A 21,882-nucleotide genomic window follows, 5' to 3' on the forward strand; every position below is an offset into this window, starting at 1 on the left:
CAAGAACATTAAAAGATTAATCAAAATGTCAGATTTATTTGAACAGATTTATTATAGCTTCATCAGACAACATTTAGATTTTATGTAGAAATGACGACGGTAATTTTTCTATTTGTACTACACGACTGTAAACATCTGCATCTTTTAATAGAATTGTTAGTGTCTGTATCAATAATACACATCTCAATTAAATACTGACTTAGCCGAATACAGACGGACGGCTTTCTCGACTCGCTGCTGCCCGCGCTGCCTGTCCACATTTAAAAAAAAAAAAAAAAAGTTTAAAAGGCATCCAAAACAACATGAATTACATTTCTACAATACACTAACATATGGGACACAATATCACGAAAGAATAACACGCCATTAGATTTCCTATGCATGATTTGATTTGTTAACGTCAGTTAAATAACAAACTCGAGTCCAATGCGGCTGGAAACATTTTAGTGTTCACGAACAAAACTTACACGATGAGCATTGCATAATCTGACTACAGCAAGTACGTACTGGGGTTTAAGTGTTTACAAAAGGAAAAGACTGTTAGCTTTAATAAAGCTGAAGGGACATTTACTCTGTCGGCTTGGAGCAATGGGAAGAGGAGAATCACCCCAAACATCATAAACCTTTACAGGCTGTGATAACCATTAATTGAAGATGACTTTGCAGTTGTTATCCGGCGGAACAGTATACCTGTAATGAGAAACACGAGGGGGATCATGTTCACCTCAAGCTTGTGCTTGTCAATGCTTCCTGATGGACGCCTATTGTTTGGCTTTGGAAAAAAAATACAGATTTATGGCCTTTCGTTCTCCGCATTGGTTCTGTAAGATTGTAGAAAACATCAGCCCTCACGTAACCACACCAGGTTGTGCTTTAAAAGTTTGTTCTGGATGAAATTATGCTCGCGTTTCGAACGGGAGGCCTCGTGTCAGTCGTGACAATGGTTCTTTATGACACGGCGGAGCGGCCACCTTAATAAAAGGAACTGGCTGATTGCTTGAAGGTTTTCATCTCAACAGGCTTCTTATTAAAATGGGAATAGAGGCTCTACAGTTCTCTGCACTTTCACTTTTTCCAGCTTTCCGTTGACAGTGTTTCAGAATGCAACGAGGCCAATGCTGCTTCCACGATCGGCCTTTCACACATGCTTTTAATTCAGAGAGGACTGTTCAGGTACTCTCTGAATTCAGTCTGCCGTCATGCAAAAATTTCCCATTTAAGACATTTCAAATACAGCCATTTCTCTATAGATACTAAAATAGTTTGATTTTATCTCCACGAACGATATAATCAACCAGACGATAGCTTTGGTGCTTATCTTTTTAAATTATCTTTTTATGTTGCTTTCCAAATGCTAAGGGCTTTTTTTATTTGACAAAAAAGGGTATACGTAATATTGCGAAATCCTGTCTCTGTGGTCACTATATTGCTGCTTGTAAGACCTTACGGGCCACAAACAAAGTTGTGAGAGATTTATTTGAGTGTCATTTGAGAGGGTTATTTCCTGCAAACTCCTTCAGATCTCCGGTCTGTTCAGTGTCAGTAAAAGATGAGAATATGGTGATGGGGCAATATCTGTCTGCTAAATAAAAAGAGATAGAAAACAGATTTCTATCTTTCTTAATTAGTTATGACAGGAAGAGAGCGAATGAAACGAGAGAGAGAGACGGTGACCGATTAATTGTGACAGGCTGGTATAAACCCTTGAGTGGGCTTTGGCCCCTATATGCTCTATAATCAAGGCCAACCTGGCAACCAGAACTCTATTTATGCTCAGCCAGGACGTCGTTCAGGATGTTCAGCAGCTGATGGACGTGGTACTCCTTGAAGACCAAAGCGGGACGGAAACGGATGGTCTTTTCTCCACAGGAACCCATAAACAGACCTGGTGAGAGAACACAGCATCCCGGGACTAATATTTAACAATGTATATTATTAATCTAGTAGAAATTAATATTAAGTTACACATAAGTACGACGCAAAACATCAATAATAATCCCAATTATAATTAATATTATTATTACTGTTATTCTTGTGATTAATGAACAAATGTTATCAGATAATTATTATTATTAGAATTGGTTATCATTTTTATACAAATTTATTATTATTGAAAATAATAGTTATTAATAAGCACAACAGTAGTAATAATAATGTACTGTGTAGGTAATTATATAGTAATTATATTTAGTCAGTTAAATAGTAATGTTCAGTTTGCGATAATATTAATATTCATAATACTTAAATGTTTTTATTAGTAGTAGATGATAACGCAAGCATTGACAATATTAATATAAAAAAAATTGATACATTATATAAATGATATACATTATCCTAATAAATTTCTATAATAATAACAACAACAACAACAACAACAACAACATTGTTATTATTTAATGTATGTATATTGGTGTGTAATGTAAATAAAAAAATAGCTTCTAACATTGAAGATAACCCTCTCTTACGCCATTTCTAACTGAGAATAAAGATACATTTTTCTCGTGTTTTTACTCCTACTCTGTTTCTTTTATTTCTCTTGCCGGCCTCACGTGTGACGGCTTACCCTTGTTCCTGGCTTTAGTCATGATAGTGTCGCGCGTGGCATCGTTGCAGGCGTCTATGGCACAGAACGTACCCTGGCCGCGGGCTCCGCTCAGGATATGAGGGTACTGGGTCTACGTGAGGGGAAGGAGGCAGACGATAAACGAATGTACAGCTCGCAACGTGAAAGGCATCATCAATCAACAAGCACAGCCTCAAAACAAACACTCATTACGCTGACAAGATCGATTACAGGCTCAGGTTCCCAGCAGAAGTTATGAGGCCGGCCCTCGGATGAACAATGAGCATTCACATAATAGAACCATTAACGCTTTTAAAGTATCCGGCGTCGAGCTGAGGAATCAGTCATGTGAGGATATAAATGGAGACGGGCGTACCTGTAGTGCGTGAAGGCCCTGCAGGAGAGCCTTCCCAGAGCGCGTCACCTCCTCCAGGAGGTTCTCTCTTCGGATCACATTAAGCACCTCCGATAAGAACAGATTCTTTGAGGGGTCTCCCATCCACGTGTTGAAGATTCTGTAGGGCTGAGGTGCAGAGTCACTTTTACTGCTGTATACTCGGCTCTTTAAACATGTCATGAACCAACATTTGCATTTTGTGCCACTATTTTATGTCTTACTATTAATATGTCTAACACTATTAAAAGTTAAGGTCACGCTTTATTTTAAAAGGTCCAATTCTCACTATTAACGAACCACTTTTTGTGGTTTTAAACTAGCTTTTACTACTTTTGTTGCAATAAACTAGCTAGCAGGGTAGTTAAAGCCAATATGTAAATAACAGGCATGCTAATAAGCAACTTGTTAATATTGAAAATTGGTCCCTGAAATAAAAACTAAAACTGAATTTTTTTTAAAAAGTATTTAATAGCCAAAGGCTATCGGCTATTTAAAAACGAAACATCACAAACACACACACACACAAAAAAAAAAAAAAATCCACCTTCACTTTTTGTTGTAATGCATCAATACCAGAAAGAAATCTTAAAATTAATTATTAAAATAATTATAAAAAGATCCCTTACACCAAAACATATTTGTTATTTTTTGTAATAGTAAAAAAAACCCATTTTGATTATAAAAATAGCATTTATTAATAATATTTTGATTATACATATATTTTAATTATTCCAAAAACGATTTTCACATTTCATACGAAAGATCGCTTTATAGTTTACAGCATTTGGGAAGTTGCGACAGGAAGGAACATACATTATTGTCGACCAAGGTCCATCAGCTTTCACTCTGGCAATTTTGCCTTTCCTGTCAATTAACTAAACGAAGCCCGAACTAGTTTTTGATTAGACTACAGAAAGTAACTTCCCAGGAAAAAACGTGTTTTCAACAGCAGGGGGCAGGATTGCTCAATTGCACACAACCACGAACTTCATCCAACGACATGCAATCATTTAGACAAACAAAGATCGCCAAGCTGACAGAAAAATCATCTGGTACTAAAACGTATCATAATGCTATTCACCAGCGGTGACTCATTAACAAAAAGCACAGAGCAGCCAGCTGAGCTAAATTACCGGGAATGATTGTCGTTGCAGGTTTCTTACGAGGTAACGGCTCTTACTTTGTCTGCTTGCATTTCATCCCTTTGGTAGTATCCTCCTGTCAGCAGCTTCTTACTGAAGGAGACAACGTCAGCAGGGTCGTCCAGGCCCCAGTGCTCGTGGGCCCAGAACTTGCCTGTTGTTCCTCCACCTGTCTGCACCTCATCCACGTGGAAAGCACAGCCATGCTGAAAGAACCAGACACAGATAAACATCTGTCAGCTCATCCTCTGTCAGAAGCCATCCTGTCAGCCCGGATAAAACTGCATACAACACCCGCCGGACACAGCCGCCGAGCTTCGCTACGCTCCATTTGAAGTGAACACATCCCGAGCGTGGACTTCCTCGCAATTACTTAAAGAGCTTCTTTTCTCCGAACAAAGCAGCCGTATTAAATTATTCCCTTTTGTCTTCTGCCTTATCTTTCAAATTGGAGCAGATAAGAAGAACTTCCTGCGGAGCCTTGAGTGTCTTTTTTTATTGGACGGTTCAAAGAGGCTCATTTCAGCTATTTATAAAATGGAGGGTCTCTCTCTCAAACGACTTCAAAGCACAGACCTGGTAAACAAGGATGATAACTAAGCATTAGAGAGCAGTTAGTCTGAAAAAGAAGAAGAAGAAAAAAAAAGCATTTTCACCTTGCGTGCAATATTTCGGAGTTTGATGAAGAAGTCCGGTGAAGCGTGGTTGTCCCCTCCCTCCGCCTGGATGGGCTCGATCACAATCCCGGCCACCGGTTTGCCCTTCTGCCTCCACTTCACGATCAGATCCTCAACCTGACACACACAAACATTACTATCTTACTTTTACGTGAAATAGGTGCAATGAAACGCAGCGATAAGGCTGTTTTTCTAAAACAATGCTGCAATTCTAGTCGATATAGAAACACGATAAAATAAACCTAAAAATAATAATACTGTTGTTAAATGAAATAAGGTTGAGTTAAAATAAATATAAAATATTTTATTAAATATATTTTATTTAAAATAAATCAGAAATGTTGACTTTTCTAATATTTTGTTTAGTTTGTCAAAAATAATGCTACAATTATGGAGAATATTTTAGGTCACTAAAAAAGCTAAATAAAAAAAATGTTCTAAAATTCAAACTAAAATCACTAATCGGAAATAAATAAAAACCTAAATAGTAACATTTAAAACAAAACTAATACAAATGACAAAAAGCTATTAACAATTGAAATAATAATAACAAATAAATTTAAATAAAAACTAAATAAAGGCTACTTTTAGAGAGTAACATTTAAATGATAAAAAGACTGATAATGACGATAAATGATTCCTAATTTATTGATTGTGTGAATAATATATAATAATGTAATCAACAAGGACTTTGCCTTGCTTTTCAGCCGTGATTTATTCATGTAACATCATGGCCCCTCGTAACTAATTGCTTTTATAAAACGGTTAACAACAAATAAAAAAAATAAAAAAATTATTGGAATGTTATTTTCCTCCCGCTAACAAAAATAGTTCCTGTCAGCGACAGTAAATGGCAAGACAATGTCCGAAAGGAGATCCTAAATGCTGCTGATTGAGCTTAACCTGTACTGAACCCGGTACTTCCTAGTACGCGGAGGACATTTTTCTGTGAATATATCTCTCTCTGACCTCCTCCAGGCAGCGGGCCTCTTCCTGGGCGTTCTCCCTCACAAACTCCTCCAGAGGGTACTGCAGCTTGGGGAAGGGTGCGATGGGCCAGTCGAAGGACGGTATGTCCAGTTTGTGAATGACTTTGGAATGTGTTGTAGCCAGGCAACCTGCAATCAACAACATCACACACACACACACACACACACACACGTTAGGGATGTGTGTCCTGGTCAAAACAAAACAGCCAGGATTCTTTGTTTTTCAAATGAAGTCATACGATACAACTAGCTGCGAAGGCAATCAAATGTCAGGCAAATGTAAGCAGGCTAGGCCAAACGCCTCGAAATTAGAGCTGTTCAAAACAAAAATTGAATTAGACACATCTTTTAGTTATGCTTTCATAAATCAACAACTTGCAAGCACTTACCCAAAGTTCTCCCATGGAAAGCTCCCATAAAAGACAAGATGCTCAAATCTGGGCATCCAGGACTCTGAGACAATAAAATAGATTAGTGCGTGTAAAAATAAAATGATGTCTTGTATAGTAGTGTTTTTTTTCTCTAACCTGGTTGATCATGCAAGAGCTGACTTCATGCTCCGAGGGGTTGGCGAATCCTCTCTCCTTATTCTAGAAACCAATAAGAACAATGATTAGACGTCAGGGGATTTCATAGTTATTAATGTAAAGTAGGCCGCCAATTAATCAAATTAATATTTATATCATTCTACATCAGTCAATGTGGAAATATATCATATGTGACCATGGACAACAAAACCAGTCATATATAGTTAATAGACAATAATACACTGTATGGGTCAAAATGATTGATTCTTCTTTCATGCCAAAAATCTTTAGGAAATTAAGTAAAGATCGTGTTCCATTGACATATTTTCAAAATGTAGATTTTTTTGCACCCTCAGATTATAGATAGATATTCAAATATGCATCTCAAATGCCCATCCTAACATTTATTCAGCTTTCAGGTTCATCAAAATTTACCCTTGTGACTGGTTTAGTGGTGCAGGGTTAAATATTTTGTAGAAAAAGAAATAAAAAAAAATATATATAAAAAGAAATCTAATATAAATGTAAGCAATTACACTGAAAATATCAGAATAGTTATTATTATAAAGTATTATGTTTTTATATTAGAAAAATATATATATTCACTAGCATTTACTGAATGGATATTACAGTGAGCTTTTTCTGTATTATTACTGCCAGAATATAACCGGCATCGCAGCTAAAGTACATAAAGCTTCATGTGGGTCGTTGTGACACGTCAAGTCTGCGCAAGAGCAAACTGAGGAAAGTCCACTCACTCTGTACCAGATAAAGATTGTCTTGAAAGCGTTCTCATTGGAGCAGGAACCACAGGCCATGGTTTGCACTCGCGTCATCCCGCTGGGAGCAATCTGATGTTGAGGAAAGTGTCATTCACAGCACTCCACACTACAATAAATAGCAAGCCACTTCCGGCCAATGTGAAAAAGAGTGCACTCATTTATGATATCTGCAAAGGACGTTATCAAGATGAAGAGAATGGCAATGAGCCGTTTTATAACAAGCTGTTCTTCAAGTGAAAGGCCGTGGTTGCCTCATTATTGGGGCAGATCCAGACTAGCCTCGCTCTGTGCTTGTGAGGCGTTTCAGAATCATCAGCAGTAACTCACAGAGACATGTGCTGTAATCAGCTCTCGCGGATGTTTTGAAATACGAACGCAGATTGATTTTTCGAGAGGCGATTTACTCGTGTCTTTTTTTTTTTTTTTCAATTCAGCAGCACTCACCGACAGCAGGCTCTCGATCAGTTTGTCCGGAAAGTTCTCAGGAGGCAGAATACCAAGAGCCGGCCGGTTGACGAACGCACTCTGTGAAAACAAAAATTTCACGGAAAAAATAAAAAGAGTCGCTTAAAGAAAACAGTGACCTTAAGAATTTCATTATTTCGTGATAATGTTTCAAGTGCTCAAGAAAGGTTCCTAGAGTTATGCATTTTTTTTAAACAGATAGGTGGGGTCAAACATGCAGACATGTCCTTTATAATAGCCAACAAGCCTTAGTGATGTCACAGAACGTCAACGTGTTAGGCGTCGCCCTTCAGGAAAGCTTTCAATTAAATACAAATCTGTGAGGCGCAGAATGAGCAATCAATGGTTTTGCTCATTTAGTTTTCCATTTGAAAAAAGGCTATTATGTGGGTTTTGACAGAAGTTTTACTTTAGCAAGGCTGCATTAAATTGATCAAAAGTGCATATATTGTTGTGAATGATTAGCAGTTATGTGGAATAAATGCTCCATAAAAAAAAAAATAAAAAAAATAAAATAATATATATATATATATATATATATATACATATATACATACATACACATATATAGATATACATACATACATACATACACATATATATATATATATATATATATATATATATTACTGTTTTACTATATTTTTGACCGAATGAATGCAATCTTTCAGATCCCAAACTTTACAACCCAGTAGTCCATCAGCAAAACGTTAATCGTAAATGAAATGAACTTAATTTCTGCAAGGGCAAACTGAAGTAGGTCAATGAAATGTAAAAATGACATCCTGTGCACCACGCCTTTGAAAACCTCTCATCTCGCCAAACTCTGTCTGACAGATCACTGCAAATCTAATTTCCATCCCACCGTCTAGAAATACACAGAAACGGTGATTGCGCGCTCCGATCAGGACTCACCACGTTATTTGGATTGGTCATCACTTTTATTAATGCTGGATGATTGTAACCTAGGAAGGAAGTACAAAAATATCGTCAGTCTATTTATTATACATGTATAGCGAGATCTGCAGAGATTGGACAGTGTGTAAACTCACAACCAACCAAAACAAACAGCAATTGAATTAACCTTTGTCACACTGACATTTGTCAATTGGAGCCTAAGGCAACAAAGCGTATTTGCATGCTAGCGGGTTCAGGAGGATAATTGATATAGTTGCTCCCAGTAAGTACTGTGGCAGCGAGCGTGGCTCTGACAAAAGCCACATTTAAATACTTGTGTATGTCCTTATAATGTTTCACAAAATATCAAACCAAATGGAATATAACGTTAAGGCTTTTCTCAGAATTTTTTTCGTTTCATTATAAGTTTTACCCGAGAATTTAACTTAACTAATGATTTGATATTTTGTCACACGATGCATGATAAAATTCTTTTATTTTAAAGTCTGGCATGAGAGTAAAAAAAAAAAAAAACTTTCTAAAATCGCAGTGCCCTGTCCACAATCTCAATTTGTTGAGAATAATCAATCATAATGAATAGATAACTAATTGTACTGCATTCTAGTTAAGTTTCCCAGATAACATGCAGTTAAGGTTGTTAATTAATAATTTTTACTTAAAACTTATGTAATCCCCAAAACAAGAACAAAACCCACCCAAAGCAAACTGAATAAATGCCAAAGGTTCTTCAATGTGTCTCTCCTTTTTTTTTTTTTTGTTACGATTACATAAATCCCTGCATAGCGATTCCCGTTATGACCAGCAGAGAGCTCTTGCACATACTGAACATAGACAGATTACGGCAAAAGCACAGAAAATGAATGATAGATATCTGGCGTAACATTGTTGGACGGCGTTGTTCCCTTCTGTCGAAAAATAAAAAGGTTGAACTCAGCTGACACGTCCATCATGATCTTCAGCACGTCTGCATATTAGGAAATGCACATACTTTTCAGTATCTAATAAATCGCTCGGAAAATAAGCTTGTTTAAAGGCAGAATTATTAATATGCCTACAGCCCACTAGGCAGCGAAACAGAAGAACAGTTTGACCTCAGTTTGAATGCGGAGTTCATTCTGTTTTAACCACTGCATTCATCCGGCTCTTCCAGTTAACTCAAAGCATTTGCCCATAAAATAGAAGCGTTTGTGGGGAAAAAACCTGCTGTTACGTCATGGATCATTCCTATTACGCATTACATTGTCATGTCATCGACATATTTGTTGGATAAAAATTAAAACATTTCTTTAATAATAGTAGTTTGCTATATTGCTATATCATATATAGATGCACAGCAGTCAAAATGACACCATGTACGCTGCATGAAAAGGATCATTGTTCAAATTTTTTTATGCATTTACTTTTTCGTTTTTGTGTTTGCTATGGTGTTTATCAAACATCACTAAAGATCCCACAAATTGTACTACAATTTTTTAACAGTTCTGTACTTTTGCACTTAAATCTGTTTGAAAGATTTTGCATTGTGTTACACTGCAAACTAAATAATAAATAATGAATAATTTCTTAATTAAATTGCAATATTAAGGGTGGAATTTTAAAACATATACTTTGGTTTAAATGGTATTTTTTCCTTAGTCAGCATATTTCAAATAAAACAAGATTCCTTTTCAACAAAATTCATAGTTTATATGCAAATTTACTATTAAAGCTATAATGCAAATGTTTTGTGGTTTTAGTTTGTTCCAATAATAAAAACATAATCTAAATGTATAGAAATATCAAGCTTATAATTCATCGTTCTATTATCAAAACTTGATCAAAACAAAAGAAAGGTTTAAAAAAAACAAAAAAAAAACAGTTATGAACTTGATCTATTTTTTTATTTATATAATTATTTATAATTTTCTTGCCATAAGCTATCATTTCTGAAAGTCTTTTATATAAATACTTTTGTGTGTATGTATGTATGTATGTATGTATGTATGTATGTATGTATATATATATATATATATATATATATATATATATATATATATATATATATATATATATATATATATATATATATATATATATAAATAAGAGAGTACAAAATGTACTTCAAAATACCTTGGCAAGCCAGTAAAGACTTGCTTAACACTCCACCTAAAGTCTCATTTTTGTCAAAAGTGTACATGTCAAAAGCATTAAAACTTATCTACACAAACAGTTTAATATGTGTTACTTAAAATTGTATATCTAGAGGATACCTGGATCAGCTGCTGGACAGATTAAGTAATAGTACAGATATTGCAGTTATTTTGATGTTATGCGTGAAGGAAACAAAGTCTTGCTGCTTCAGTGGTCAAGAGGAAAATGTTATATCTATTTGCATTCATGTGTCTGTCGTTGTGTATGCTGTGGATGAGTGGGGATTGCACACTAATGTAACTAACATATCCCATAATGCACTTCCGTCAAAATGATAGCGGAGCAACAAGTGCGAGGGAAATCAGAGCTCATTAAATCTGAGTCACCACCTGAAGGCATCTCTGAGAGGAAGAGACAGTAGCTTCACTTCATTTATTGAGGCTGATTAAAATCAAGCAAGCTAACGGACCAAACCAATAGCATGCAGGCAGAGGGACAAGCGCTCTTTCTGCTTTTCAGGTCTGTTTGTTACATCCGTAATCCGGCAATCTTCACAGAAAGTCCTCAGATCCCGTCACTCGCTTTTAATCATCCAGTGCAAACGTGCCTTCACGAAAAGCCACAGGACACTGCTCACATTTACTGAACAACACAGCGGACACAGCAACAGCTATATGCTGGATTGAAGATTTTTTTTTTTTCATAGAGCAGTGCTGTCATTATTAACTGAAAATATTAAAGAAATATTTACACTTATTGAAAAAGCTGAAAAAAAAAAAGTTGACATTTAATATTTAATTTCAATGACCTTATTGACCCCAATATACGATGGCCATGATTATAAGACGATTCCCCTTTTCCAAATGAAGCCACCTTTTGGGAAAAAAAAAGTCTTTTTGAAAATCAGATCTTGTGTTATACTGAGAAAAAAAATGTACATAAAGTAATAGAAGTATTAAATAAAATGATTTCATACTGCATATTTTTCCTATTTTATTATTTGTTTAGAAAGTACATAGTGGTAAAATATACCAACCTATCACATTTAAAAATGTGATAAAAATAACAGGTAGCCCATCTAAATGATAATATTTAGTCAATCCAAAAAGCTTACCAAAAAAATTATTTTAATAGTAAAACTGAAATTTATTGTATGATTACTGTAGCCTTTAAATGTGGATACTAAGTTATAAAATCCCTTACGGTGGAAATTTAAACCCCATCAGGCTGAATCACGACCAAAACAAAACATGGCAACACTTCCGATCGTCTACAACTATTAAAATACACATAAAAGGTAAAGAGAAATATAAAAGAGTATTGATTGGAATGGCGTGAGGGTGGTGAGTTAATCAGCTTCAAGCGGCACAAAAAACCCATGACACTAAATAAAAGCAAAGCACTAACTCACTGCAACATTCATCTAAAGATGGCTGCTTTTCTGTGCGTGTCAGGGCGTTGTAAAAGGACCTGCTCACCGATGGGAATGGAGGAGATTTGCGTGTACACGTCCAGCATTCGGTTGCCGTCCACGTCCACCAGGTAGTTCCCCCTGCTCTCCTCATAGTTGCAGAAGAAATGAACCGCTCCAACGTTCTGCAGACCAGGAGACAAGCAGAGCTGAATGTTGCTATCAAGGTGATCGGCGATCCATCTGCACACCTGATATTATTATTAATATTATTTCTTTATGTTTTTGACAGAGCTTCAGGGAATGTAGATCAGAGAAGCAAAACACCTTGTCCTTAAAGGAATGGTTCACCCAACAATGAAAAATGTTCTCACAGTCAGGCCACCCAAGATGTAAATGAGATTGTGTGTTTTATTTTGGACAAACTTCACATCACATTTACACCAGCTGCTGATAAAAAAAGACATCACGATAATCCACATGGCTGCAGTTTATGAATCTTGAGAAGCGAACAACTTTGTGAGAAGCAAAATCCGTCATTCAAGCTTTTTCATTTTAAAATGCCGCTTCTTGCCAAAATACCAGTCCAGAATTCATAATGATGTTTACTTCGCTAAATAGAAGCCCGTTAACGGTTGTTCTTTCACACCAAAATCTACAGACATTATTTATTTACTACGGTTTTGCTATCCGTTAGCATTTATAAACGGTGCTTATAAATCAGTGCGTATTTCACTGCTGATTCAGATGAGATTTTGTATGGAAGCAACTATTTGCTATCTTTATGACGGGTGTTTCTTACGATCACGCAGTTTTACAAGAGTGCACAGGAGGTTACTTGTGGATTACGGTGATGTTTTTAAATCAGCTGTTCTGACGGCACCCATTCACTGCAGAGGATCCATTGGTGAGAGAGAGTGATGTAATGCTAAATTTCTCCAAATCTGTTCTGATGAATAAATGAACTCATCGACATCTTGGGCGACCTAAATACACTTTCAGCTCATTTTCATTCTTGCGTAACCCATTCCTCAAACGCATACTGCAACCGAAAAAAATGAGACGCTATCGTTATTCACACCGTGACTTATTACCGCAAAATTGTGAGCAGCGGTGCTTTATCTAATGAAAGCGGCTTCTCCCTCAGCGTGGCTTTGAACCTGATGCAGCATCTATTTTTAGCCCATCTGATGAATAGATTATGACTCTTCTTATGTCTGCTCTCGTGCGAGGGAGACAGACAGCGGCCAGCAGACACGCACAGGACAGCCAGCGAAGCGAATCTGTGATATTAGCTTCATCGATGCCTGTCAGCTCACATCTACGTTCTCATCCAAAGCAAAGCGGGCAAAAAAAAAAAGAAATCCAGACGGCATATAAATTATGGCCCGAAATACACCGATCACTCAATAAGCGGAAGGCATCCAGGAAGGCTGAAATATGGCTGGACGCCACACTTCAGCTTTACCACGGTAACCGTTTCTCATGTAGCTGTTTGTTTAGTATGGTACTGTCTGAAAAAGTGACTCATTACGCTTAAATCATTACAGAATACAAACTAACTGCCCCCGATTGGCACCGGCAACGTAACAAACAGCAACGAGTCCCTAAGAGGACCTTAATCTAATTGCATGACAAGTTTGTAAAAGATACATTTGTGTGTGTACAGACTGAGCAAGTGCGAAGTTCATTTCCATGTCCATCTCACCTGAATCTCTCCGAGCTGTCTCAGCAGTTCCTGTTGAGGGAAATTAAATAAATTGATAAATTTGAACTGAAGCATTGTTAAAAGATGCTTCAAACACACTCATTATTTGTATGATTTTAAATAGGCTTATGCTTAAGATTTGAGACATAAACTGCTGGTTTCTCTAGCCATTTGAGAGCAGAACACTATTTAATGGTTTAATGCTGTAAAGCACAGTCTGCAGTATATAAAAACTATATAAATAATGGTGACTTGACTTGAAATGGTTATTATATTAAAAACTACAATCGTTTTCTTTTTTAAAATGGAAACTTGGACTGGCTAGAAAAGGGAACGCAGCCAACAAGTGTCAGGCAAACATGGGAACTCCTTCAATACTGTTTGGAAAATTTGATCAGGATGCACCTCATGAATTAGGCTGTGAAAAGGGTGTTATCTACTCACAACATAATTACATTTTCTTCCATTTGTGTTCATTTTTGTTTATTTTAAAAGTAATAAGTAGCCTGTGTGTCCAAACCTTTATAAAGTGGCCTACAGTAAAATACCAACAAAACAGAATAAAAAAAAAAAAAAAAAAAAATCCTAAAGACACATATCACTCAGCCATCTAGTGACAAATCTCATGGTAAAAGTGTAAAAATGCTGAGAGTGTACCTGGGACTTTGGACCTGGCACGGCGGTTTTCATGGATGGGGCATCGTATTCAAACTCCGAAACTGTCTTTGTGGCAGTTTTGCTGACATATCTGGAACCTAACGCAAAATTAATTAATAAATAAGCAAGACTTCATATTTTAATAATTTGGGTCATTCTTGTTACACAGTAGATTTTCCCCATCATGATTTATTATGCTGGATTAACAGTTGTTTCATCCAAAAATAAGCTCTTATTACAAAAATAGCAATCCTAGAAAAAAAAAACGAATATCCCATTTAACTGAAATCATGTATTATAATACTACTTTGATTTGAGCAGATGTTACCATTTAGTCCATGGCCCCGAGTGATGTGCACTAACTTAATTAAAGCCAACATGCTTACTTGAGTTCAGTTTTATCTAGTAAATCTAGTGCCCCTTTATAGATATTTGTCCTTAAATTACAACACATGAATCATAATAGGTGGCACTGGAATGAATCATTCATTAGGAGTTCCTCTTGAATTATGAAAGGCTTTAGTGAAAGTAACTTCCTAAAAAAATGACAAGCAATGCATTTTAGATGTTTATATGACATCTCAAAGCAACTGAACTCTCGAAGACCTTTTGTACTTTTGAACATATTTGAATAGTGGTCAACAGATACAGACACTTTTATAGGCATATTTGAACAGCAGTAACCTCTTGAAGGCATAAACAAGTTTACAGAAGTGAATGGGATGTCTCACTACCGAGCTACTGATTAATGAAGGACGCTGGCAGGACAGAATCAGCGTGACCAGCCACCGAAGGACGAGACACGCGCGTAGACTTTTCTACGAAGGGAGAATTCACTAGCCGAAGCTGGACAAAACCAGATCCCAGTAACTCATTTACATGGTTAAGAAACTTTGAACTGCGTCCCTCTCGACATTCGGCTCACCGCGCATCATTATCATTTTAAAGGAAGCGTCTCATTTCCTGAGCCGAGCGTGGAGTTGCATCACTTCGATAAAATCTCTATGACAACTACAGCTCTTTTTGAGGGTCACCGGTAGGTTGAGAACATTATAGTTTCTGTCCTCTATCCGACCGGGAAGTTAAACAAGCTCTTAAGACTGGAGGGTATCTTAGTCCTCCATCTCTCCGTGGTGTTCTTACCTGGAGCGGCGAGACGCAGGTTTTGCTGAAGGGAGATGGCCAGCTGGCGGGTCAGGAGCGAGGAAGCCATGTGTAGCACTCACTGAGACAGAGATGAAGAGCACGCAGCGCCTGCCTTTCACTTTTCCTGAGGAAAGACAAAGAAAGAGATAAGATACAGGGAGGTACAGGGAGTGGGAAGCCGATACGGGTTTACGAAAATGTCACAATCACAGACGTTCCGGCAGATAATGCAATCTCCAGGTCATGATATTTCTTAAGTAACGTGATCTTTGAAAAAGTTTTCATTTATTGTTTTCATTTAAGTTTTGAAAACTATTTTTAATACTAATTATGTAATTGTTACCGTGGGTATTTTTTTACTATAAAATAAACTATACTATAAAATGACATTATAATTTATAAAATACCACAAAAAAATACAAAATTATATAAATGCCAATTTTTTATTAATTTGAAAATAAATAAATAAAAAAAATATATATATATATATATATATATATATATATATATATATATATATATATATATATATATATATATATATATATATATATATATATATATATATATATATATATAAAAGCAATTTTAAATATAAATATTTTTTGTAAAATAGAAACCACAAACGCAACCCATTGGACGAAATGACAATTCACTGGTCTGTTTTAGATGCTCAAATCAGCGCACTGTTAAGCTCAGTGAAATTCAACCTACCGACAGCTTGTGTCTACAAATAGCTGTCTCTGCAGATTCATTCGGGACTAAAAGAAGTATTTTAACATCACCATTTACGCCTTGGTGCTGAAAAAAAAAAAAAAAAAAAAAAAAAAGTAATCAGAAACTGATTAACAACCAGATGGGAGCTAATCTTACAGCCTGCAAAGTGACAGTCCTGGGATCAGGCTTCAGTACCACAGACAGTTCCTCTTCCCCTGAACAGCAGCTTCAGCCATGCCCATCAATCCTGTCCGACTCCAGTGGTCCTGACAGTCGGCCATCACGACTTTTAATTAAAGCACTGTTAACCGGTGTTAATTACAACATGGCTTCGATTCTCACCGGCCCTCAGATGATCTTCAGGCACAGCAGAAGCGTCGCAGTCGTTTCTTGGGATGGAAAGTCTTGTGAGGACAAGGCTGGGGGCAGCAGACAAGTGACTAAAGCTGTGACTTTCAAGTACCGTTAAACCTTCCCAACAGGCACAGGGTTCCGGGAAGCTCACCCGAGCTCACTCGGTCACACTTTTAGCGCTAAGATTAATTGGGACGAATAGTCGTGTCTAAGGGAAAACGCCAATGCCTGAGGGAATCCCAACATATCTTTAGCTCTCTTAATGAGTGAGCATATGCTTATAGGAGCAGCACGGTGACGGCATGCAAATACTGTTCACAAAATGTTGTTTTGTTTATCACCGGTCCAGTATTGTACCTCCTTGGTTTAAATGCCATGGCGTATGAAAGCTGAGAATCGGAGTGTTCCTTCTCTATTGAAAGGAAACTAGCGTTTGCTTGTCCAAGGGAATCAATTCAGAGGAAGAACCGACCGCCCGCTGGACATCGGAGCGGATCCACGGCGGCTTTATTTATGTGCAGGAGAGGAGAATGAGAAAGCGCATCTCTCATGTGCTCCAGATCCGAGGACGCTTACGCAATCGAAGCGGCAGAAGCAAGAAAAATCCAGACGCCCTGTCTCTCAGAAGCACCCCAACCAGACGGCTCATCGACTGGATAGAACTGGTTCTGAAAATATGCGTTACACAAGCCCGTTATCATGCGCCTGCAAGGATGCAGCCAGCAAAATGGGTTAAACTAGTTTAACAGCCGGGGGGCGACAACTTGACTGATGGAGCTGATTTTCCTTTCTCCAGTGATAGGGACTCATTCTGTGTCATTGACAGTGTATGCTGATGGGAAAAAAAAAATATGGATACATTTTTTAAATGATTTATTGACAAAAAGTTGTGGGTCAGCTTAATGCAGTCTGGACACTACAACCTTGGAGTCTGAAAATTATTTTTAGATATTAATCAGAGTTAAGCCACAAGGAGTTTTTCTACGTCACTGATCACAAACAATAACATTCAGAAGTTTGGGGTCAGAACATTTTTTTTTTTACAATTTTGACAATTTTTCTATTTGAATATATTTTAAAATGTATTTTTTTTCCTGTGGTGCAAAGCTGATTTTTCTTTTGCAGTCATTACTCCAGTGTCACATGATCCTCAGAAAATATTCTGATCATTTCGAAGTATTTCTATTATTGTAATAGTAACTATGATCGAAAATAGTTATAATAATATAATAATATTAAGCAGTACAATGCATTTTATCAAGAACAACATCTTTGAAGCGGAAATGTAACATTGTAAATATCTTTACGCTTGCTTTTCAGCTATTAAATTCAAACTGCGACTAAACTGTTATTAAATATAAAATCCTGTGTTCTTATGAAAACCTTTCAAACCGATCAAACCTATTTTTTTTTCTGTGACAGTGCCTTCAAGATGACCAACACAGATGTGGATTTGTTGAAAAATGGTTTGTGAGAAGATCATAAACATGCATTATGCATTGTTTTCTAGCTTAAGAGTGCGTTTATGATTTTTTATGAATCTGTCGTTGAGCATCGTATACATTATAGCTGTATTTCTAGCAATGTCTAGCAATTGCTGCAAACAAATTGAGGCAAACAAAGCTGTTTAAATAATAAAAGATAAATCTAAACAACTGACTGACCAAATGACCATGAATCGTGAAAAAAAAATCATTATTATTGATCCCTGATGATAGCATGAGAGAGGACTCTACAGGAAATCCACCACCACCACCTTCAAGGATCTCGAAATACATGAGCATGAGCTTTCGTTTATCTGCTCTTTTTCGGCATGAAAAAATTAAAAAATAAAAATCACATCACGTTCCATTTCATTCTCTCTCAACTCCAGCGCAGCTAATCAATATTCATCCAGGGTCTCCGCGTGGTCACTGTGCTGGGGGACCATTTCAAAGCCAACAATAGCCGCCTGTGTTGGATTACACAACTCAGAGCCTCCACCAATCCCCCTTCTCCCCTTCCTCTCAGCTCGCAGTGTGAACTAAAGCCAGCGGCCCAAGAGAGCGACGAGCGACAGCACCAGCCGCGAAGCCATTTTTGAATGCTAATTTTCTGGTGTTACGTAACACACAGCCGTGTGCGAGCGGCTCCCCTCGCCGAAGGAGCCGGATAACATCGGCAGAAGTAAGACACAAAAGCGTCTACGTCCTCGATTCAAACATATGAAGCTCATTTTCAAACTTCCCAGATGACAAAACCCGATTAACTAATCTTTAAATGATCATAATTGAAAAAAAAAAAAAGAGAGGGTACCAATTTTGGTTTGCGCTTGTGAAATCATCATCATAATCCCGATCAGATATTCAGCACCAAATGAACTTTGATCGTTGGCTAGTGATAACATTGAGCTGGCTAAAGTCGCTGAGCTGTCAGTGGAGGATACGAGCACGGTTCATTGCGCATAATGCTCGTCTCTAACCCCGTTAAAGCCTATTGGTAAACTTCATTACACCAATTCCCCTCTGCATGATTTAAACAGCCTATTAGGTCATGCAGAAGTCATTCTGAGCTACATTTTCCTCATACGGATATGAATGGATGCAAACCTACGCATCTATATTAAAAGCAGGAATCTGGATGAATCAGGAAATCGAAAGTGCAAGATGACTGATATAAAGAGTCAGTCAAAATCTGTGGTTGAAATAGACGTTAAGGGTCTTTAATCAGTCTCTGCAGCAACGGTGCATGAAAAAAGGGGGCAATCAGGGGGATTGAAGAGGTAAAACCTCTCCGAACTGATAAATACCGCAAGACAGTTGCCAAGGGAACCAGCTGAGGAAAACAATTGTACTACTGGTTGTATTTTTTGTCTGGATGACAGATCAACCTCTGTAGGGAAAGCAGTGGTGCTATTAAAAGGATAAATCCTAGTTAAAAAGCAATAGGCCATGTTTTATGCACGCCTTAGCACACTTCAATAATAAGAAAGGCACAGCTGATTCATTTAAAACATCGTTTTAAAGATATGCGACTCTCGGCATCAGACGGGAGGCTGCCATGAATAACAGCTAAACCTCTGTGCCACAAGTAATAAACACACATGTATGTATACGTGCGTGTGTGTGTGTGTGTGTGAGTGTGTGTAACACCTTTGTCTCTACACGTACACTGCCATCCTAAATATGTCTTTTAAAGACATTAAGCATTCCGGCACACCTGCTCTATAATTTAATGATCAAGAAGGTGATTTGTCTGTCAGGCATTGCACTGTAAATCTTTACTGCTAAAAGCGTTATTTTTGACAACTGATATGGTGCAAAATGCAAACGTAAACATTGCATGGTATTACATTTTTTTCTTTAAATAAATGTTTTAGCGAGTAAAAACAAATTTATTGCAAAGACAGAAGACAGAAGTCCCTGCATGACACGCCACACAATTAAATGCCATATCTTTCCATACTGTAATACCAAAAATACTGTCACCATGTTCTACCAGCCAGCTATCATTTTTTTAACACTAACAGAAATTGATATTTTCACAGGTCAAATTAGCAGACGCCAGCGTGCAAAGTCAAGGACAACACTGCAGGAGAGAGAGCAAACAGGTCTAAAAATTGGTTATCATGACGACAGAGCATAAAACAAACACAGCTTAACATGTAAACAACATTTCACATGGATGTTTAGGAAACACGACTCAAAAGGAGAAGCTCAACAGTAATACAAACCCCGCTGTATCAACTGTAAACACATTTGATGGCGAAAAATGGGGTTTCTTGTCAAACAATGCTTAAGCTTTAAATAATCTTACAATTGAAATTGTGCTTTAGAGCGTTAAAAAACAGGATCAGCTCAGTATGTATGCAGACGATACAGACCGAGGAGCACATACTGAACCGACGTGTAAATGATCATCACTAGTGTCAGAAACCAGCACATTCATAGCGAAATTCACAAATATCTATGCTCTATATCTTTAACTTCTAAAGTGTCTGTACAATCTACAGCAAACACACCCAAAAAACTGACTTTGGTAAACCATTCTTTTGCCAAAAACACAATAATTGTGTGTAGGTGTGTGCGGTGTACTAAACAAAATGACAAACAAATATATATATATGAAAAATAAAATATGTGTATATAAATATAATAATAATAATAAAAAAATATAATAATAATAATAATAATAATAATAATAATAATAATAATATATATATATATATATATATATATATATATATATATATATATAAAATAAAACACACACACACACATATATATATACATATAAATATATATACACATATGTTTCCACTATGGTTCAACTGTAGGTCATCACTGTTAAAAACAATTAAGATTTAATTAAGTTTCTTAACTCCTTTTCATGTTTTTTGGTATTTGAAGTATTCAGCATTTTATGAGGTTTATGATTAGGACATAAAACAACAACAACTAATTAATTCGTTTTAAACAGGGAAAGGTGCATTTATGCACTTGTAATAAAAACAAAACAAAGCTTCAATCCATAACGGGAAGCAATAAACAAATGCATTTAAACGGCATGTGGCTCATGTTTTTCCCCCTCAGCAGAAGAAAGCTCACGCGGAAACTTGCCGCACACAAAGCAGCTGGTGGAAGGGAGACGCAACAGTATCCGGTTCCGACTGGATCTGACCTGTCAAACGGTTCTGGAGCGAGAGACGTATGGAGGAAATCCAATCGCTGCAGCAGGCCAGTTCTACTCAGTTGCAACGCTGCAACGTTTCATAAGAAACGCGTCCATTACGAAACGCGCTAGCTATCGCGTAAACGCTCAGCTCAGCGTTCCCGCGGCGATGCCCCTATCCGTCTAACGCACAATAAACTTGCGATTATGAATAACTAAAACCGCACACTTACGGCTCATTCGCTGCAACGTTCGCGGCCGCTGTAATGACACTCAGAGACATGTTCAGACTCACCTCTGCGCCTTTTTGTCGTACAGGAGGTGAAATCTAGCAGGTTCTTGGAGGAAGGACGAAAAAGAAAGAGACGGGCGCAGGAGCGAGGAACGCAGACGGACTTTAAAACATCATTTGAAGTCTGGCCTTTTTGAGAGGAGGGTTTGCTGGGGGATCCGCCGACTCCAGCCAATGGAGAGAGATCGCAGCTTCCGGAAATGTCAGATGCCTTGCACCGAGCACAGCTGTGTGCAGTCAGCGCTACATATTCCCCGTAACGTAATCGAAGAAGCTCCGGTCTGGTAGTCGGGGTTCTGATTCATCTCCGTGATTCGAATCCTTTGAATCAAAAACGCTGTTCCGCAGAAAGATTCG

General features: G+C 37.3%; 1 protein-coding gene across 1 annotated transcript; it reads right to left on the reverse strand.

The window, feature by feature from the left end:
• Positions 1-16: 16 nt before the first annotated feature.
• Positions 17-21,860, reverse strand: abat (4-aminobutyrate aminotransferase). The gene is made up of 16 exons (XM_043235242.1): positions 21,529-21,860; positions 15,510-15,636; positions 14,367-14,464; positions 13,710-13,739; positions 12,069-12,186; positions 8,458-8,507; positions 7,522-7,602; positions 7,054-7,146; positions 6,296-6,358; positions 6,158-6,221; positions 5,749-5,897; positions 4,759-4,896; positions 4,141-4,308; positions 2,940-3,086; positions 2,564-2,675; positions 17-1,885 (listed from the first exon to the last, which is right to left on the reverse strand). The coding sequence occupies exons 2-16, from the start codon at positions 15,577-15,579 to the stop codon at positions 1,764-1,766; spliced, it is 1,503 nt and encodes a 500-aa protein (XP_043091177.1). The 5' UTR covers positions 15,580-15,636; positions 21,529-21,860; the 3' UTR covers positions 17-1,763.
• Between the last annotated feature and the right edge of the window lie 22 nt (positions 21,861-21,882).

Source organism: Puntigrus tetrazona, chromosome 3 (assembly GCF_018831695.1).
Source record: "Puntigrus tetrazona isolate hp1 chromosome 3, ASM1883169v1, whole genome shotgun sequence".
Taxonomy (NCBI): domain Eukaryota; kingdom Metazoa; phylum Chordata; class Actinopteri; order Cypriniformes; family Cyprinidae; genus Puntigrus; species Puntigrus tetrazona.

Coding starts and splice junctions, on each gene's coding strand:
- abat (XM_043235242.1), bottom strand. CDS start 15,579: ATGGCTTCCTCGCTCCTGACCCGCCAGCTGGCCATCTCCCTTCAGCAA. Junction 13,740..14,366: donor TGCCAGGTCCAAAGTCCCAG/GTACACTCTCAG, acceptor TTCCCTCAACAG/GAACTGCTGAGACAGCTCGG. Junction 1,886..2,563: donor GACTAAAGCCAGGAACAAGG/GTAAGCCGTCAC, acceptor TTCTCTCACCAG/GTCTGTTTATGGGTTCCTGT.